This window comes from Phycodurus eques, chromosome 14 (assembly GCF_024500275.1).
Source record: "Phycodurus eques isolate BA_2022a chromosome 14, UOR_Pequ_1.1, whole genome shotgun sequence".
NCBI classification, from domain to species: Eukaryota; Metazoa; Chordata; class Actinopteri; order Syngnathiformes; family Syngnathidae; genus Phycodurus; species Phycodurus eques.
Window position 1 is genome coordinate 7512496 of NC_084538.1, and position 18450 is coordinate 7530945.

The 18450-nt window shown below is 39.0% G+C and overlaps 1 protein-coding gene across 2 annotated transcripts in view; it reads right to left on the reverse strand.

Moving 5' to 3' along the window:
• asap3 (ArfGAP with SH3 domain, ankyrin repeat and PH domain 3) overlaps positions 1-17656 on the reverse strand; it is a 40258-nt gene extending 22602 nt beyond the window's left edge. For both annotated transcript variants that reach the window (XM_061695438.1, XM_061695437.1), the window contains exons 1-8: positions 17335-17656; positions 8814-8886; positions 6062-6207; positions 4732-4806; positions 3800-3849; positions 3121-3238; positions 503-588; positions 241-316 (exon numbers count right to left, since the gene is read on the reverse strand). In XM_061695438.1, coding sequence (XP_061551422.1) covers positions 241-316; positions 503-588; positions 3121-3238; positions 3800-3849; positions 4732-4806; positions 6062-6207; positions 8814-8886; positions 17335-17460 — 750 coding nt within the window. In that variant the 5' untranslated portion in view covers positions 17461-17656. The remainder of the gene's footprint in view (positions 1-240; positions 317-502; positions 589-3120; positions 3239-3799; positions 3850-4731; positions 4807-6061; positions 6208-8813; positions 8887-17334) is intronic.
• Positions 17657-18450: the final 794 nt, after the last annotated feature.

Consider the following 18450-nt stretch of genomic DNA (forward strand, 5'->3'; position numbering starts at 1 on the left):
CTCGTATCTCAAGGCACCACTGTATGACATTAACACAAAAAGATAACATGTATGTTATGGTGAAAAATAATAGGACTTTGCATCCAATCAGGTAGCGCTAACAAGATCCCTCTGCTGATCACGTGCTACGATATGCTGTGATGTGCTGCGCTAGCCAGTGTTACAGTCCTCAATCGATTTCGTTCTTCAGCATTTCAGGGGGTAAAAAGAAAAGACATGCAAAAAGCGACTGCTTATTACCGTGTGAACCGAGGAAGCCAGTTTCTCCACAAAGGGAGCAATATTTTCTGCAGCTTTCAGCCCATCCTGAAAGAAACTGAGAGCAGAAGTGGTGGGGGGGTGAAGAAAGGCTGAGTCATGGTGTCACTTCAGTCCAAACAACATCACACGCTCAAACAGTCCGCTTCCAACCACTGGTATGGCTCCAATTGGCAAAATTGGCCTTATGTGATACCCAGCTTTCCATACATGGAAAGTACACAAGCCAGAGAAAAAAGCTGACCTGAGCTGGGCCTGGAAGAACTTTATGAGGCTCTGGAGGAGATCCGGGCCTTGGCGGACCTTCAGCTCCTGGATCTTCAAAAGGTACTGGAAACATAGAAAAACTGTTAAACTTTTACATTTTGACTCATAATTTCACTTTTTTCATGTTTAATTACAGTCGTTTAAATACCATGGCAGAATTTGTACGCTGTGCACAATTCTTTCAAGAAAGCATGAGGGATCAGGCAAAACACATTTGTTTGTATTTTAATGGTATTCAAATTGAACTGTCAGGCATTTCAGAATAACACAATGATTAAACAAAACAGAAATGATAAAAATTAGATCGACCCTGTTCAATTTTCCCCCATGTTTCTGGGTACAACTGAACCTCAAATGCTAATGGCTCACACAAAAAAAAATTCTTAAAAATTATAAACACACCTATACCTAAACGTACAGCAGCAGTGCATAAAATAACAATCAACTCACTTCATAACATCCAGTACTTCAGCAGATAGTCAACATTTCTGCCACCCCCCAAAAAGAGTCTTAGCACATCTAGACATAATATAACAATACTCACTCACATATATTCTTTATTCTCTGAGAAGAATGACAAATATTACTGAGGCTAACTGAGGAGCATGTCTGTGTTATACTGCCCCCAGATGGCCAATACGCACACACCAGAAGGAGTAGCACAATGTCGGATGACGTGACAATGTTGGATTGAAGTGTGAATTGAAATGTGGCAAAATTGTTGAATTCTTTAAATTTTATTTAATTATGCCATTAGTGTTTTTCTTGTTGCTCCTAAATTGCTGGGCTTTTTGGGGGTTTTTTTGCGGGGAGGCTGTAACAGAGTAATGGCATTTCCATTCATTTCAAAGGGGAAAGATGATTTGAGATATGGGTGTTCTGTCACGAATGTAATAAACTCGTATTTCGAGGCACCACTCTTGTATTAGCTGTAAAATTGTGTTATATTCGCTTGTGAATGGATAAAGCTATGCGGCCGGCCACAGTCAGTCAAATCTGTCAAAAATCATGAGGCACACCTTTGTCTGCTTTATGGAAAGTAATTGTATTGTCTTTAAATCCAAAGGAAGACTGACACAAATCATAAAGATCTCATGAGTTTGTGCAGATAAAGTGTGTGTATGTTTTTTTCCAGTGGGTTGAAGCAATGACTTCATTGTGTTGTGTTTGTGAGAGACAACACGCGCACATAGGCAGCAGCGGTCGGGTGGAGCTGCTTGCAACAAGTAGAAATTCCACTTTCCACTTGACCCGCCTCCTCACGTCAACAACCGCTGTCAATCAGCAGTAGAAGGTGGAGGATAGACAAACAGAAGTAGAGCACAAACAACTCTTATTACATTAAAAACATCATACATGTATGGCGTAAAATGTATCTTTGCCTATATAATCTATCGACAGACAGACTGACAGCTAGATATATATATACAATATATTTATTCTTGAGGTTGTAGTTTGCAGTACTGCAATATTTTGTTGGCAAGATATTGATCCAAATATTTTCATATGCAATACATTAGATTGTGGAGGTGTACCTAATTTTGTGACATGTTTCTTGGTATGTTTTTTGGTATATTTTCTTGGAACAGATAATGACGATTCATCCGTTCTGGGGTCAAACTTCCAATTTACGTTACATTTTGGCATTGTTCATTGGTATAAAAGTGACTAAGAAGTTACTTTGGTGCAAAAGAGTACTCGGGGCAGCACTGAAAAAATATGACTTTGACTTTAAATTCATAAGATTTCCACTGGTTTTTTTCAATAAAATATGACCGTAATCTCGCAGTTTTATAAGTTTTTGTCACAAATATTTTGTCTTTTAAGTTTCAATATACCGTTTATCTAAAAACATATATGCCTTTTCAACTAAAAAAACATGACTTTTTATCTGGAAACATCCCTTTTTATGTTGAAAGAATATGTATTTTATCTTTAAAAAAATGCTACTTTTTATATAAAATAAATGTGACTTTATTTTGAACCATACAAAATCTTAAACAAAAAAGTTTTAAATTTTACTCTGACTATATTACTTTTTTTCACGAAATATTACATATGACTGGAATAAAAAAAAAAACAACAACAAATTCTTACAAGATTATTGGCCTAATACCACTTCATAACTTTTGTGAATTTTATAACTTAAAACAATCAAATAAATCGCCAACCTCCCTTTTATTTCCTCAAGATTGTATTTTTAAACCTCTTGCATTTAAAAATAAGTTTAACCGTAATGCTTATAATAGGAAGGCCAAAGAAAGGCTTTACTATTTTTTTGAAGCACAAATTGACTTAGACTGTATGATAATTGCGCTTTATTTAGTTTAAACATTTTGGATTATATTTTCTTTTAAATCTTCCAATTCATATTTTTAAGGATCCATTGTTGGTCTTTCTTAACATTTTGACATACCTGATACTGTATGTTTGCCCACTCAGGTCACCGCCCCCCGGCCCCCCACATATTTTCCCCATAAAACAAGTTGGAAGCCTCTTTTGGAAGCATTTTAAAAGAAAGGAAGACCACCCATGCAGATGTGGGTAAAGACCACTTCAGGTATGTGCAAAGTGTTGTTGGTGCTGGCAACTCACCTCGCACATCTGTAGCTGGAAGGTCCTCCTCTCCCTCTCCATGTCCTCCCCTCCGTCCGATCCCTCCGTCCGAATGAGCTGTCTGCTCTTTTCCCTGCGCTCCTTCTCCAATTTTGCTCTAATGTAGATGAGTAACAGTAAAATTTGGTATGGAATCAATAAAGTGTAAATTTAAAGTCAATAGGGAGTAGAAGTATAGAAAGATGGAAGGGACATTTCAATAGAAACGATGTACTTGTATCATCTCGAAAATAATGCTACTGTATGATGTTGTTAGCTCTTTCATGGACAAAGCGATGCTAAAACTCCTATGTCAGTTGAATGCTTTTTCAAAATTAACAGCTCCACCTTAGTCTGCTCCAATGAAAGCAATGTGCTTATATTATGCATAAAATAAAACTATCCTGTTTTTAGCTCATGAACCAAAATGCTAACGTTATGCTACTAATCAACTAACCAGGCCTACTGTATCTGTGGGGCTAGCAAGCTCAGCTAGCCTAAAGGCTAAGTTTTTCTTTTTATTCACGTGTTGTTAATTTATGTGTTTTATGATCAGTTTATGTACAGTAAATGTCGATGTCAGGACAATACAGGATATATTTTACAAAGTGTGAGGAATTTCTTTGAAAAACCCGCCTTAAGTAAATGAGGCAGGCATATGGTGTATGACAATAGTTACATTTTTAAGTCGTACTCTTTCCAACTCCTCTCCATCTGTTTCTTCAGCTCCTAAGGAAAACACAAGTGAACGTACCACGTTAATAATAAATTAAAATAAATACTGTACACAGTGTCACTGTAATTCAGTTAACACTTAACTCGTCTGCTATCTGGCTAAACCGGCTTCCGCCAGCTACCGCTAATCTGCTGTGGGAATAATACACAGGAACAGTCGCTTACAGAAGTATGAGGTCACTCTTTTGCTCGTTGGTTGCCACGACGACCCTTACAATCAGACAATAAGCAGTTTATATCTGCTTGGAACATTGTTTTTTTCCATTTGTCTGTATAAACAGTTTTATATTATTAGGTGACGATGGGGAAAGGCAGTCAGACTAAACTTTGTTGAGGACATAGTTACATTTTGATGGTTTGGATTTAGACTTTCTACCGAACGATTATCTTCATAAAGAGAATATCTTCGCATCGGTGTGTGTTTAATGTGTAATTACCTGTCTATAGTTTTATATTTCATTATAGTTTTACTTTTATACTGTATATATATTTTTTTAAATCATGGGTAGTTATCTTTTCAAAGATGTTCCCATTCAAATGTAAATGTAATTAGTTGTTCGTAATTTATTTTCAAATTATTATGATTAGAAAAAAATAATTGGGTGGCGGGGGCGTATTATTTTTAAATAATTGTATAAGCTACAAAAATTTAAGATAAAAAACTGCCATTTACCCTGTTTAATCAAATTGTATTATGTTTTGCTTACTGTATGTGTTTGATTGCTGGCATTTGTCCTTTTTGTTATCAAGATCACTCATTGATTTTGGAGGAAACATGTTGAAGCCTCCTCAAGTGTTCTTGTTCCGTTGGAGTTCATTTAAATGGGAGAGGGTTAAACATTTGTTGGGAGACTATCAAGTGAACCTTTCACTCACCAATCTGCTGTCGCGCAGCTCTGATTTCAGCACATTTTCCAAAGGGAAGGCCATGATGTTGTTGAGGTTCTGCACCTGGAACGTGTCAGACCGCAAGACAGGCAGGATATATTAGGTTTTCAACTTTGTGTAAGTGTGTTTGTGCACGTGTGTATGTGTGTGACAATGGGGTTCATTAGCGGTCACACTCTAAGGGGAAGAAAATGCATAACAGGGCCTCAGACTGCCCCATAATGGTTGCATTTTGCCCCTAAAATTTGAGACAGTACGAATGCATTTTTGATTTCCTCTTGCATGTGCGACCAGTAAATTTGCCTTTTTTTAAAATTAATTATTTTTTTGTTGCTGACAACCTTCATACTTCAGCCCAGTTGTTAATGATGATCCTGGTTTGCCGACCGATATTAACTCCAAAAGAAGAAGAAAGGGGACAAACACCAAAGATGAAGAAGGCAATGCGTGTGAGAGCAAGGGGGGCGAATGACCACTGTAATTGGCTAATGTCTGAAAAGAGGCGGGTATTAAAACAACATTTTCCTGATAGTATTAACTTTACATTTTTACTATGTAAGCTATTTGTTTAATCGATGGAATAATCGATAGAATAACTGATTCTAAAAATATTCCATAACTGCAGCCCTACGCCCCAGCCAAACCATTAGGTACACCAGCACAATATAATGAGGGGGGACTTTGTTAAATTCTAAATAATAATAATACAGTAGATTTTAAAAATAATAATGATTATAGACATTGCACTTTTCAGGCACACAAAAAAGTGCAAGTAAGCCAGTAAACGAGGCAATTCACTGCCAAGCTTTTGAATTTGGAAGCTGTTGCATAACCCAGTGTGCTATTGGGACTGTCTATGGGAGTCCTTCAGCAGACTTCTCCACCAGCAAGGTGACATAAAAAAGACAAAAACCTGTTTAAACCTACCCATTCATTTCTCTTTGAGCCCGGGACTGACACACATGAGCAAGGGAGTGTGTGTGCGTGCGTGCGTGCGTGTGTGTGTGTGTGATTGAGTCCTCTCGTCCATGTGTGCGCGTGCGAATCACTCATGGAGGCCTGCTCTCAATTAAAATCGCCATAGAAACAATCCGTAGGAGGCTTCCATGTGACGCTGTCTTACTTCTGCGGACAAACTTCCACTTTAATTTGAGCAAACGACTAATGACTATGTTTGTCATACAGCTGTAATGTCCTACAACCTGCAGCTCTCCTGCCAACATGTTATCTACGTGATTCATTTCTTCTCTAAAGTGTCAACCTAACCTTATGGAGTGATATTTAGAACCCCTCACCCCTCCTTCTCTTCTTTCCTTACCAGATTCTTGAGCAGGGCCGTGACTTCTCGGGTGAAGACGGCCAGGTTGAGGAAGCCCGTGGAGACCTCGTTGTTGTCCTGGCTCAGGTGGCTGTTGCCCAGCCTCTCCAGGACTTCAGTGTATTGCTCCTTGGCTTCGATGTGAGCTGCAAGAATGAATATGCTGTCATTCCAACGAGCATGTGGGTTCCATTAGTTGCGTTAAAAAAAAGAAAAAAGAAAAAAAACAAGCCATCTTAAAAAGGCCTGGATTTAATAAAGGAAAGTGGATATAGAAAGTGAAAGGTTTTTCTGACGAGACAATGATGAATTATTTTTCAACAAATGTTGTACAGTAAACTCTAACCTGCATGAAACAAAAAGAAACAAATCTGTTAGGGGAAAAATGTAAACAAAAAAATAAAGAATAAAAGAATGTGGAGGGAACTAGAGCTTTTGATATTTTTTTTTTAACAACTTACTGTCATCAGCTTTGGATGAACTAAACTACATTTTTTATTATGGATAGCTATCTTTCCGAGGATGTTCCCATAATTATTATTAATAATAAATAACAATAATGCATTCGACTTACATAGCGCTTTTCAAGGAACCTGGACGCTTTACAATTGCACACATTATTCATTCACTCCACTGTCGAACCCAAGTAGTGGTAGCCATAGCTGCCCTGGGGCAGTCTGACGGAAGCGCGGCTGCCATTCTGCGCCTACGGCCCCTCCGACCACCACCAAAAATCCAAACACATTCATTCCATCCAATAAACTCTTTATACAATGGTACCTTAAATTATGAGGAAAATTACTTTACTTGACCTTGCTGTTCCAATACTTTTGGAGGGGACTGTATATATAATGTACATTACCTACATGCCAACATAGAAAAAGTAAAACGACATAGTTCATAACTAATCATGTAATATCCCTCCAGTAGACGGAGGTGGGGTTGGCAGTGTCTCAACTGCATGAGACAGGACAGCCCCCTGCCCAAGCACCATCTGCTTTGAACAGGGCCAGTTAGAGAGGGTGATAAATGTACTGTAATTTTTGATCCTTGGCACATTTTGATCGAAGAACTGGCGAATTATACATTTATAAGTTCTATACAGCTGGGAACTGTTTTAATTTGTGGTAAAATTACATAATATGTCTCCATTAAAGGCACGCTGCTTTTGTTGTGGCTGCATAGTGGCTAAAAGTAAAGAATAATTTTTTTCTGTTGATACACACTCACACATCAACTTGGCAGTCCTATACAGAAAGGGAATATTAGATGGCGTATATGGTGTGTTTTTGAGCATGTGAGCCAGGAACGGCTTGAAGATCAGTGCAGAAGGGGGTTAATTCAGGGGGGTAAGTGACTCATAGTGTTGATGTACGATTTCCTCGGGAAGTGATTAAAGAGGGAAAAAACAATGGTAGAAGGCGGACGCTTACGATCAACCCTCTCCTTCGACTACACTTTTTATTGTATGCTTGCCTAAATTCTGGGCAGCAGATTTCTGACTCACTCACTTCTGGCTCGGAATGGGAAGTTTAGAGGAACGTCAAGCGTATATTTCCTCGGAGCTGGTACACGTTTCTCGATGAAACACACACACACACTTGCAACACCATTACTCAATGCTAACAGAATCACATGCTGTTTGCACGTTGGCCTCTTAATGCATGCAAACACATTCATTCATACTGTACAACCCGCATGCATGCAGTAATGACTTTAATTACCACCTAAGGCAACAGGTGTCAGACTCAAGGCCCGGGGGGCCAGATCTGGCCTGCCGCCTCATTTTATGTGGCTCGCGAATACAAATCATGTGCACCAACTTCCATGATTCTTGCTCAAATCTGTACCAAAATTTTACATTTTCATATGTAATAAATAGTTACGTTGAGATATTTTTTTTTTGTTACCTAAGCTCTTTTTACAAACTAGTTCTCCATCAATTTGCTGTGCATATGTAATATGATGAGACAATTAAACAATTACATGGTTTCACAGTCATAATGGCCCTCTGAGGGAAACCTGAACTAGAATGTGGCCCACGACAAAAATTTGTTTTATGCCCTTGACGTAAGGATTTATCAATGGTTTATCAACAACAACAGCTTGCCAAAGCTTAAAACAGTCCAGAGAACTGTCTGTCGCCACAACATTTGCTCAGGTTCTCATAGAAACATACATTGGTATTTGAAGGATCATGGGGGAAATCTTGAAATGGTGAACGAGTGAAACAGCATAAGAATGGCCATACATACTGCACCTAAGGAATATACTGTAAAGTCATACCGAAGTTAGAGGGTGCCTTGATACAGGCATGAGATATGGAAATGAAAAAACAAGTGCCTACAAAAATACTTTGGCTTTTCTCTGAAACAAGAATTACTCATCCTTTTATGAATTTAATCAATTTTTAAAAGTTTTATAATACTATAACTAATGTGATGCATAGAGTTTGGTCAAAATTTACCAAAAATAAACAATTTGTAAGGTAGTGTCGACCTTGGCTATCTGCCACACTTTAATTAAATGTCATCAAACATTTCATTTCCTCTCTCTTGCAAATTAAATCACCTCAGACAGCTAGTTGCGCCACTGGAGGTCAAGAATGAACTTTTCTGATTCGCCCTCAGTCAGCAGAAATGATAAGTGCAGTGTCAACATCTACAAAACAGGCGGATAAAGTCTGGCCACCACGTGAGAAAGTGACGACGTTAAAAGCGTTGGCGGTGAACTTTGAACACAACACACTTACTGATTCCGGAGTTGTGGATGGCTTTGATCATCTTCTTCATCTTTTGGAGAGTCAGGTGATCCATCTCCAGTGACTGTAAGACCAACACAACAATGGGACATTAGAATTCCATCCTTGAGGTGACCCATTTAGGAAGTACAGATTGAAATGACTTCCCAGCCACAACATCCATCCATCCATTTTCTGTGCCGCTTATCCTCACAAGGGTCGCGGTAGTGCTGGAGCCTATCCCAGCTATCTTCGGGCAGCAGGCGGGGTACACCCTGAACTGGTTGGCAGCCAATCGCAGGGCACATACAAGCAAACAACCATTCGCACTAACATTCACACCTACGGGCAATTTAGAGACTTCAATTAACCTAGCATGCATGTTTTGGGGATGTGGGAGGAAACCGGAGTGCCTGGAGAAAACCCATACCTGCAAACTCCACACAGGCGGGGCCGGGGATTGAACTCAGAACTGTGAGACAGATGCTCTAACCAGTCGCTCACTGTGCCAGCCACAACATCAGGTTCACAAAATAATACAATCATTTGTACAGTTAATAGTCATTTTTCAAAGTGGCTAAATAATATATGCAACAGAAGCCTGCAGATGGCTGGAGATGTGATTTATTGTTCTCAAATTGGAACTGTGTGATGCTTCAGCCCATGTCACGATTGCATTTTCCAGCTAATAAACCACATCTATAGTCATCTGCAGGCTGCAAGTTTAAACTATTTTCACTTGACATTGAATTGTTATTTCCTTGCAAAATACCGTTTAATATTATTCCAACAATCGGTTTGATCAAATAAAGCCCTCCCCCATCTGCAGTTGAGTAAATTAATACAGCTGGCAACTATTTGAAAGCCAGTATATATATATATATATATATATATATATATATCCATCCATCCATTTTCCGAGCCGCTTCTCCTCACTCGGGTCGCGGGCGTGCTGGAGTACATACTGTCACCTGTCTGGCTCGCCTAAAGTTTCTTTTACATGGATGGTAACATTTATATTGTAACTCCTTTAGAAATTACAATTGAAACACACCCAAGAGTCAGCTAAGGTTACCTTATAGTGTATATCCCAAAGTATCAGCTTGCATGTTTGTCATGTTCTGAGAGGCCCTCTATGGAAACTTGACACTCAAAATGCAAACAAGCCATTCATCCATTTTGTGACGTTTATCCAGAGTCCAACCTCGGTGGTCCCTCCAGCTCCTCCAGGGGGAGACACGCACACTACCTGTGCAAACCAGCATTTTTATAGCTTTTCCCATACGTCACATTTCTTTGGAAACAACACCGGATTGAGCATTTTTTTTTCTGGGGGTAGTACCAAAGCCAGGATGTTACTTGTGTGTAAGGGAAATTTGCAGTGCCGGGACAGGAATGTGAAGTTTAATAACTGACACATATATATTCTACCTGGTTGTCACTGTCTGACAAGTATTTTACGCATCACACCAGATGTTGACATCATGAGAATTTCCCACCCTTGCTGTGTTCAGTGTAAAATGCCTAAATTTTGCGGTACAATTAGTTAATCGCAGGGGATACATTCCACATCCACCTGGAATAAGTGAAACTCTGCAATACAATTCTTTTTTTTAACAAATGTACCACTTCAAGACACTTTCAATACATTTCCACTTGTTAAAACACATTGTAAATGAATTTCAACAAAATTTACAAGCATTACAAGTATAGAAAATACCGTACTTATTGTAGTGTCTGTGTTACATATGTGCCTTGAGGAGGCGGGGCCTGGTGGGCTGGCGTGGGACTTCGGCACGTAGGTGTGTTAGTGTCTGCGCGTGAGCTATGACCGACAGCAGCCCCTGTGTGAGTGCGCCCAGTTTACTCTTTGTATTTTACTGATGATTTGGCGTTCAATAAACGGCTGAAAAGTGCATTTGCAACTGTGGCTCTCCTTTCCCACATACGAGCACATTATAGTCACTAAGTATACGCCAAAAAATAAAATATTCACCTTCTCTGAATCATTAAGAGTGGAACTAGACAATTTTGCCAAGGCATTCTGTTATATTGTATATGTAAAAACTGCATTAAGCTTTTTGCTCACTTGACATAGTTTTTGAAGAAAGTCACTTAATTCCCCCCCCCCCCCCCCACAATACAATACAGATGATGAGTGGATACTGGGTATGCTGTATCTTATGTTAAGCGTTAAAGCAAATATTAAGTCCTCACCACATGAGAATCGATAAAGAATCAGAACGATTAAGTAGTATCAATAATGGTAAACTGGCACCCCAGTGACGTAACAGTAGATTTATTCACCTCTCCGTTTAAGACAGAACTTGAAGCATAGTGACATCAGACAGTTCCTTTCAAAACAAAGGGGTTTGGTCACACCAAATGCCTGATTGTACCTCAGAATCAGGCAAAGTTCAGGATTTACTGCAAAACCTCCACCCCCTACCCTACCAGGCCACACTTATATGGCCTGTGTTTAAGGGATTTCGGTTTCTTGTAAACAAAACAACCAAACTTGTTTACCCGACCTCACACAGACTCGCTTTTCCGCTGATCCAGACACGAGGCTCTGCTCCGCCTCTACCTACCACCAGAAACAGCTTTAATGAGGCAGAAATTTCAGACCTAACAGAGACTCTGTGTTGTTAGGTGGTGCCGTTTACACGCCTTCGCTCACTTTTGGTCAAGTTCACTCCCACTTCTCTAGTCTCCACACCCGTCAAGCGTGGATCCACTAATTAAAAGGCTGAGTGGATGCTGTGAGATGTGACTCAGTGAATGGGAAAGTGATTAACACTGAGCGTGGAGACGGGACTGGTGGCGGCAAAGGAAAAACACAGAGGTAACAAACCGTACAGTGTTTATATGTTTGGTTAAAATACGTGGGGACAAGCATGTGCCATCACTTAGTGCAATTTTTCTGTCCTTGTGGATTAATTCAAGCCTGTCTGGTTATTTCTATGATGCAATGTAAGAAGTAACCTGTGGGAGGAATGATCGCCAGGGAACTGTAATGCGCTCTAGATCGGAAGGCTCACAAAAGTCAAGGAAACGCTACCTTATTTTTTATAACGGAGTTCAAGTACATACTGAAACTAAATAATTTATTGTATGTTAATCTTTTTTTATATTTTCTATGGCTTTTTTTAATTTTTTGTTTTACATTTTTGCTTTAAATTGTTACAAATAAAAAGGTGACTGAAAGGGATAAAAGTTAAAGTGCTTGCGCCTGGATTGGAAATTTCAAACTAGTCAATAGAACTGTACCTTCATTTTGAAGTGAGCCAAAGCACATACTGATACTATATATTTTTATTTTTATGAAATAAATACTTTATAAAGGGATTAAACTGAAGTGTATTGTGCTTGACCCCGGATCGGCACTAGTCAATCAACAGGAACTTAAAGGGTGCCCGAGTATTTACGCCTATTGAAATAAAAAATATATATATTTGGTTCTTAATAAATAATTAAAATATAACTGAAAAAACATATAAGGGATTAATTAATATCAGCCCACGGACAAGTTGATGAAGGGTATTAAAAAGACAATCTGTCTGACAAGGATTTTGCATGTCACACCAGACGACACAATGCAATTTGAGTTTGTCTGGTTATTTTTATGATACAACAGGGCGGCTATGAATAATAAGTGGTGGGGGGAACAATCGGCAGGGAGGTGCACCATGCGAAAGCCTCGATCAGAGCACTCAGACGCGTTCATCTAACTGGACTGTGCCCAAGCACATAATGAAAACAAAATAATGGCAGTTTTTAAAGGGATAGTTTGCAAGTTAAATAAAAAAACAAAACACCTTTTGTCAGATTTGCTAAAACTGTAAGTATAACCTGACAGTAGTTTAGTGACGTTACATTCAAATCTTGCTAGTAGTTTTAATGCCGCAAACTCCCACGTTAATGTTCATTTCATATTTTTGTAATCACGGTATTAAAAGTACAAATGCATACTTAAGGAATTGAAAAAAGGATAGTCATTTTTGACATTTGAAGGGGATTCAAAAGATATTTTGGGATAAAACCTGGCAGCACAAGCAGTTGCTGTGTTCCTTAAAAAGTGACATCGCCAACTACTGGCCTGGCATACATATGACAGCATTTGAGTAGTAAATAACTTATCATTTACTGAAGCTCGTGTCGGGTGATATTAATCTCTTTTACACATCATGTAAAAGCCGGCAGAATTGGTGCGACAAAGTCGACGCAGCAATATTTCGCCTTTGCTGCAGACATAATAATTTTGCAGGATCTCTGTATGAAAGAGGCTATAGTCAGGGCCAGTGCACAAGCGGGTGTAATATTTCATCACCAACCGCAACGTGATCTGCACGTTGCGGGCGCGATGACGCCCTTGCGAAAACTTACTATGCAGTATTCTATTTCAACATTACCAAAAGATCTCCTTTCAAGAGCAGATGCTTGAAATGACAGCAGCACTTTTCGTACGTTATATTTATAGGAACAAATAACCTCCGTCATCATGTAGTAAGGAGGTTAGGGTTAGGAAGCAGGCTGCAAAGTGCACATGGGGGAGGGAGAAGCGGGAAGGAGTTGCCTAACCCTGCAAACCACAATTATGTCCACATGCTACCCGCTCAGCGTTAATCCACATCTCCCGAACTAAATATACACACTATATGGAAGACGGTACCTTTAACATACAGTATGTACCCTTGAGCTGCTATTTTTATGGGCATAAAAATTGTGCACTGATACTCTTTGCAAAAAATATATTCCCTCATGTGTGCTCCAGTAACATCTGCTGTGATGTTCTTGCTTGACACATCAGCACTGCAATGACGTCGAGAAACTTTCAGAGTTGATTCCTTGTTTTTGCACAAGAAAAGGACAGGAAGGACTAACTGGTGTGGATTATTTGCTTTATGGCAAAGTTCACAGCAGCCTTCATGTGTCTCTTCCGTCGCCCGAGTAGCTTCGGAAGAACAGCGTTTAGACTAACATACACAGGGGAAAAAACAGGCCTTAAAGCTAAAATGCGAGATAAATACTGCATATCCATCTATATTGTATTTCTACGACGGCTTCGGGCAAGAGGCGGGATATGGAATGATCACCTGTCAATCACTGAAGATTATCAATGAGCCTAACATATTGTACCAGTTTCTTTATAAAAAATGGCAATTTGGATTCAATTATCGCACAGTAACGTGTTTTGTAACATCAAAAACCATTTAGTCATCAATAAACATCTTTTTTTAAAGAATTTACAGACTTCAATGAACCTACCAGGTTTTTGTAAACGAAGGCAATTTAGTGTTCTGTGAATATCACGTTTGTGTAAATATTGACTATTTTAATTTCTCAATGGACTTAAAATATGTAATTTGGCAACCACATAGACAGTTTAGCGTGGTTTTTGTAAATACTAAGACTATTGGAGATTTTGAGTCCTTAATTACCCTAAAATATTTTTTAGGGCACCATCAAAGACAGTGGCACATTTTCAATCAGCCATGAATTTACTTGTCTTCAATTAATCTAACATAATTGTTGATAAATGCTTGATAAATTGATTATGCTAACAAATGTTTTTGTGATCATGTCAATTTTGAGTCGTCAATAAAACTAACGCCAAAGACAGTATCGCTTCTTCAAAGTGGTTGAGTCCTCAAATACCCTAAAATTTATCTTTTGGGCATCATTAAAGTGGAGCATTTTCAATCGGACGTGACTTTGTCTTCAATTAACCAAACATAATTGTTTATAAACATTCAAGACCATTTCTAGTCCTTGACTATAGTAAAATACATCATTTTATAGACAGTTTAGACACTTCAATAAACCTGACATGTATGTTTTCAAGAGTACCCAAGAAAACCCTCGAAGCCACAGGGAGAACATGCCGCCTCCACACAGGGAGGCTGAAGCCGAGACTCAAACCCAGAACCTTGGACCTTTGAGGCAGATGTGCTAACCGATCGTACAGACTGCTGCTGTGAACCTAACATGTTAGTAAAAATGGAAGACGATTGAAAGCCCTCAGTTACTCAAAGATTATTATAAACATCAAAGAAAACGTAGTCTTCAATGAACATTATGTAAGTAAACATTAGAACAGGGGTGTCAAACTTTTTGTCACGGGCCACATTGTAGTTTCGGTTTCCACATAAATGTTTCATTGCCTCATCATAGTACTACATACAGACAACAAATTGATGGAAAACAAGTTTTGAAAGCAGATGTCAAGAATAGTAGTTTGTTCAACTATTGTTACTGTAAAGAGCATTTTGGTTATAAAAAAAAATGCTTAAAATATGTCAACCTAATTATTTTTTACCTAGGACAATTTGAAATGTTGGTACAGATTTTAGCAAGAATCATGGAATTTGACAGACATGGTTTGTTTTGCGGCACGGTAGAGCGTCAGCCTCACAGTTCTGAGGACCCGGGTTCAATCCCCGGCCCCGCCTGTGTGGAGTTGGCATGTTCTCCCCGTGCCTGCATGGGTTTTCTCCGGGCGCTCTGGTTTCCTCCCACATCCCAAAAACATGCATGAATTGGAGACTCTAAATTGCCCGTAGGCATGACTGTGAGTGCAAATGGTTGTTTGTTTCTATGTGCCCTGCGATTGGCTGGCTACCAGTTCAGGGTGTACCCCGCCTCCTGCCCGATGATAGCTGGGATAGGCTCCAGCACGCCCGCGACCCTTGTGAGGAGAAGCGGCTCAGAAAATGGATGGATGGTTTGTTTTCGCAGGCCACATAAAATGATGTGGCGGACCGGCTCTGGCCCCCGGGCCTTGAGTTTGACCTATGCATTAGAATCAACTGAATCTTCAATAGAATCCTTCAAGACATGCGTCTTTTTGTAAATATTTAAATCAATTTAACATCTTTGAAAGAACTGTGCATAGAGTACATGTTTCTAAACAGTGCAGCCCATTATATTTCAAATCCTCAAATACCCTAAAATACATCATTTAGTACACAATATAGTATTTAATGAACTTCAGATTTCGTAAACATCAAAGACAATTGGTTGCCGGTTAACTTCTTGTTTGTATACACTGGTCAAGTCCTTCACGGCTCTAAGTATTCAATACATTTGGCAAACAATTTAGCCTGCAATGAACCTAACCTAATGTTTTGCAAACATTGGAGGAGCTAATTGAGTCTTTAAAAAAAACTAACCAATGTTTTTGTAAACACTTTAATCGGCTTAAGTCGTTCAATGATCCGAACACGGATGTTTGTAAACATTGAAGACCATTTCAAGTAATCAGTTACCCTAAAATACATCTTTTTGTAAACAATTTAAAGTATTTAATGAGCCTAGCATGCAGGTTTTCTACACATCCAATACAATGTAGTTGTCAGTTAATTTCTTGACCATGTCAAGTCCTCAATCACTCTAGATCTTTTTTTATTATTATTTAGACTCTTGAAAGAACCTGAAATGTAGGTTTTGTATACAAATACAATTTAATCATCGGTGAAAAAATATTTGAAGTCCTCACTGACTTTAAATATATATCTTTTTGTAAACAATTTCATCTTCAATGAACACAACATGCAGGTTTGTAAACCTCACAAGCAACGATGTCAGTGAATTTAAGTCCTCAATGCCTGTACAATAAATGTTTTTGTGAATAATTTAGCCTCAAAATCAAAGACAATGTAGTCGTCAGTGAACTTAACATTTTTGTTTGCAAGAATCGAAAGCCATTTCAACTCCTCAATGAATTTGAATATATGTCTTCTTGTAAACAACAGCCTTTAATGAACCTAAGGTGCAGGTTTTGTGAACACTGAAGACAATTTAGTCATCATAGAACCTCACATTCTTGTTGGTGAAAAATTGAAATCCAGTTCAAGAACTCAATGACTAGTAAATATATACACTTTTGTAAACAATGTATTTTTGAATCATACATGCTATTGTAGACCCTTTGTGAGGGTGTTGAAAAATAAAATTGTACCTGCCTTCTCTTGAAAAGTAAATCTACTGTCATATACATTACATTTAAGGGTGTAAATTTGACACTGGATTTTTACTGTTCCACTATTTTTAACACTGGAAAAGCTACCAAAACAATGACTTTGGAGCCCAATAATGCGCCCAATGTGGCACATTAGAGCAGTGATTCCCAACCTTTATTGAGCCAAGGCAGATATTTTACATTTGGAAAATCTCACGGCACACCAACAAACAAAAATGTCACTAAAGGTGGATACACAAGTCAATTATACACTTAGTGCCATCTAATAAAAGAGCATGTATTTGTTCTGTCTGTCTTTATATGTCACTGGCGTAGATAGGTGAACAAAGAGACATTATTTTTTGTAAATAAATAATATTCTGACTAATTAAGTTAAATTTAATAATTGAGCTCTCACGGCACAGTGGTTGGGAATCACTGTATTAGAGCACATTTGGGGGGATAAGCAATAAGTAGGCCAGTCTAAAGGTGAATACTGCACGGAAGTCAAACACAAGGCACGCCGCAGGTAAACACCTCCTCTCAGGCTCTCCCTGGGCCGAGGTCACTCACCTCCTCCACGGCGGACACGGTGCTCCTGCAGTCGTTCATTTTGGCCTGAAAGGTGGACGTGGCCGGCGACGACAGATCCTCATTGGTCAGAACCACAAAGTCCGAAATGCTGATCCTCTCCGGCATGTTTGCCTCCAAGGTTTTCAAACTCAGCAAAATATAAAATCACCGCGTTGTGGCAAACGACGCAAAGCTTGGGCGCACGCAGTTAATTCCCACTGGAAGCCAGAGAGTAAAAGTGTCCCCCCCCCCCAAAAAAAAAAAGAAACGAAAAGTGTCCTCGATCGAGCTGAGAGGGGAGAGTGTGTGACTCTGACGCTATTGTGCGCCACACTGACTGAAAGGACGAGGAAGAGGAGGGAGAACGGGGGAGGGAGCCAACGCAATCGTCACGTGGGAATGTTTTTATGGCACTCCAAGTTTACGAGCCCATTTCTCACCTCTCATCTACAAAGCAGACGCCATCGAATACTAGCGTGCGTGTGTGGTTTCCATGGTAACGCGGCTGTACGCTCAGCATCAGACAAAATATTAAGTAAACCTAATTTGACGCAAGGCTCCCATACAAATCTGCCTTTTGTAAATATGTGGTAGACAACCTATTTCCAAAATAGTGCCGAATAAATCCTTTACGATTAAATAAAGTTGAAATTTATGTCAATACTGATTGAACTCAAGTATTACTCTGCAGTTACAGGGTTGCAAATCAATGCTAATGTTGCGTGCATGCTAGCTGTATTAGCTGCTAATCTGCTATGCTAACTGGCGAAGAACAAACCTAGCTATACAAACAAAAACTAATATAATACTAATGTGTTTTTCTGATCATATGAGCAACAGCGTTGTGTTGGTTTCAGTGACACACTCCATTACGTCTGAAAAAATTTGAAAACTAGAAGCAAGGACAGTATTTTAAAGTTCACATACCCCTGTTCAAATGCTTTTTGTGATATTAAAAAATGACGAGTTAAATCACTTCCAAACCACTTTACACCATTAATGTGACCTATAACCTGTACAACTCCCTAAAAATAATAATAATAATAATAATAATAATGTTAGTAATAAGTAAGTCGTCAGTCTGGCGAGCAGTCAATACAACGCCCCTGCCTGATG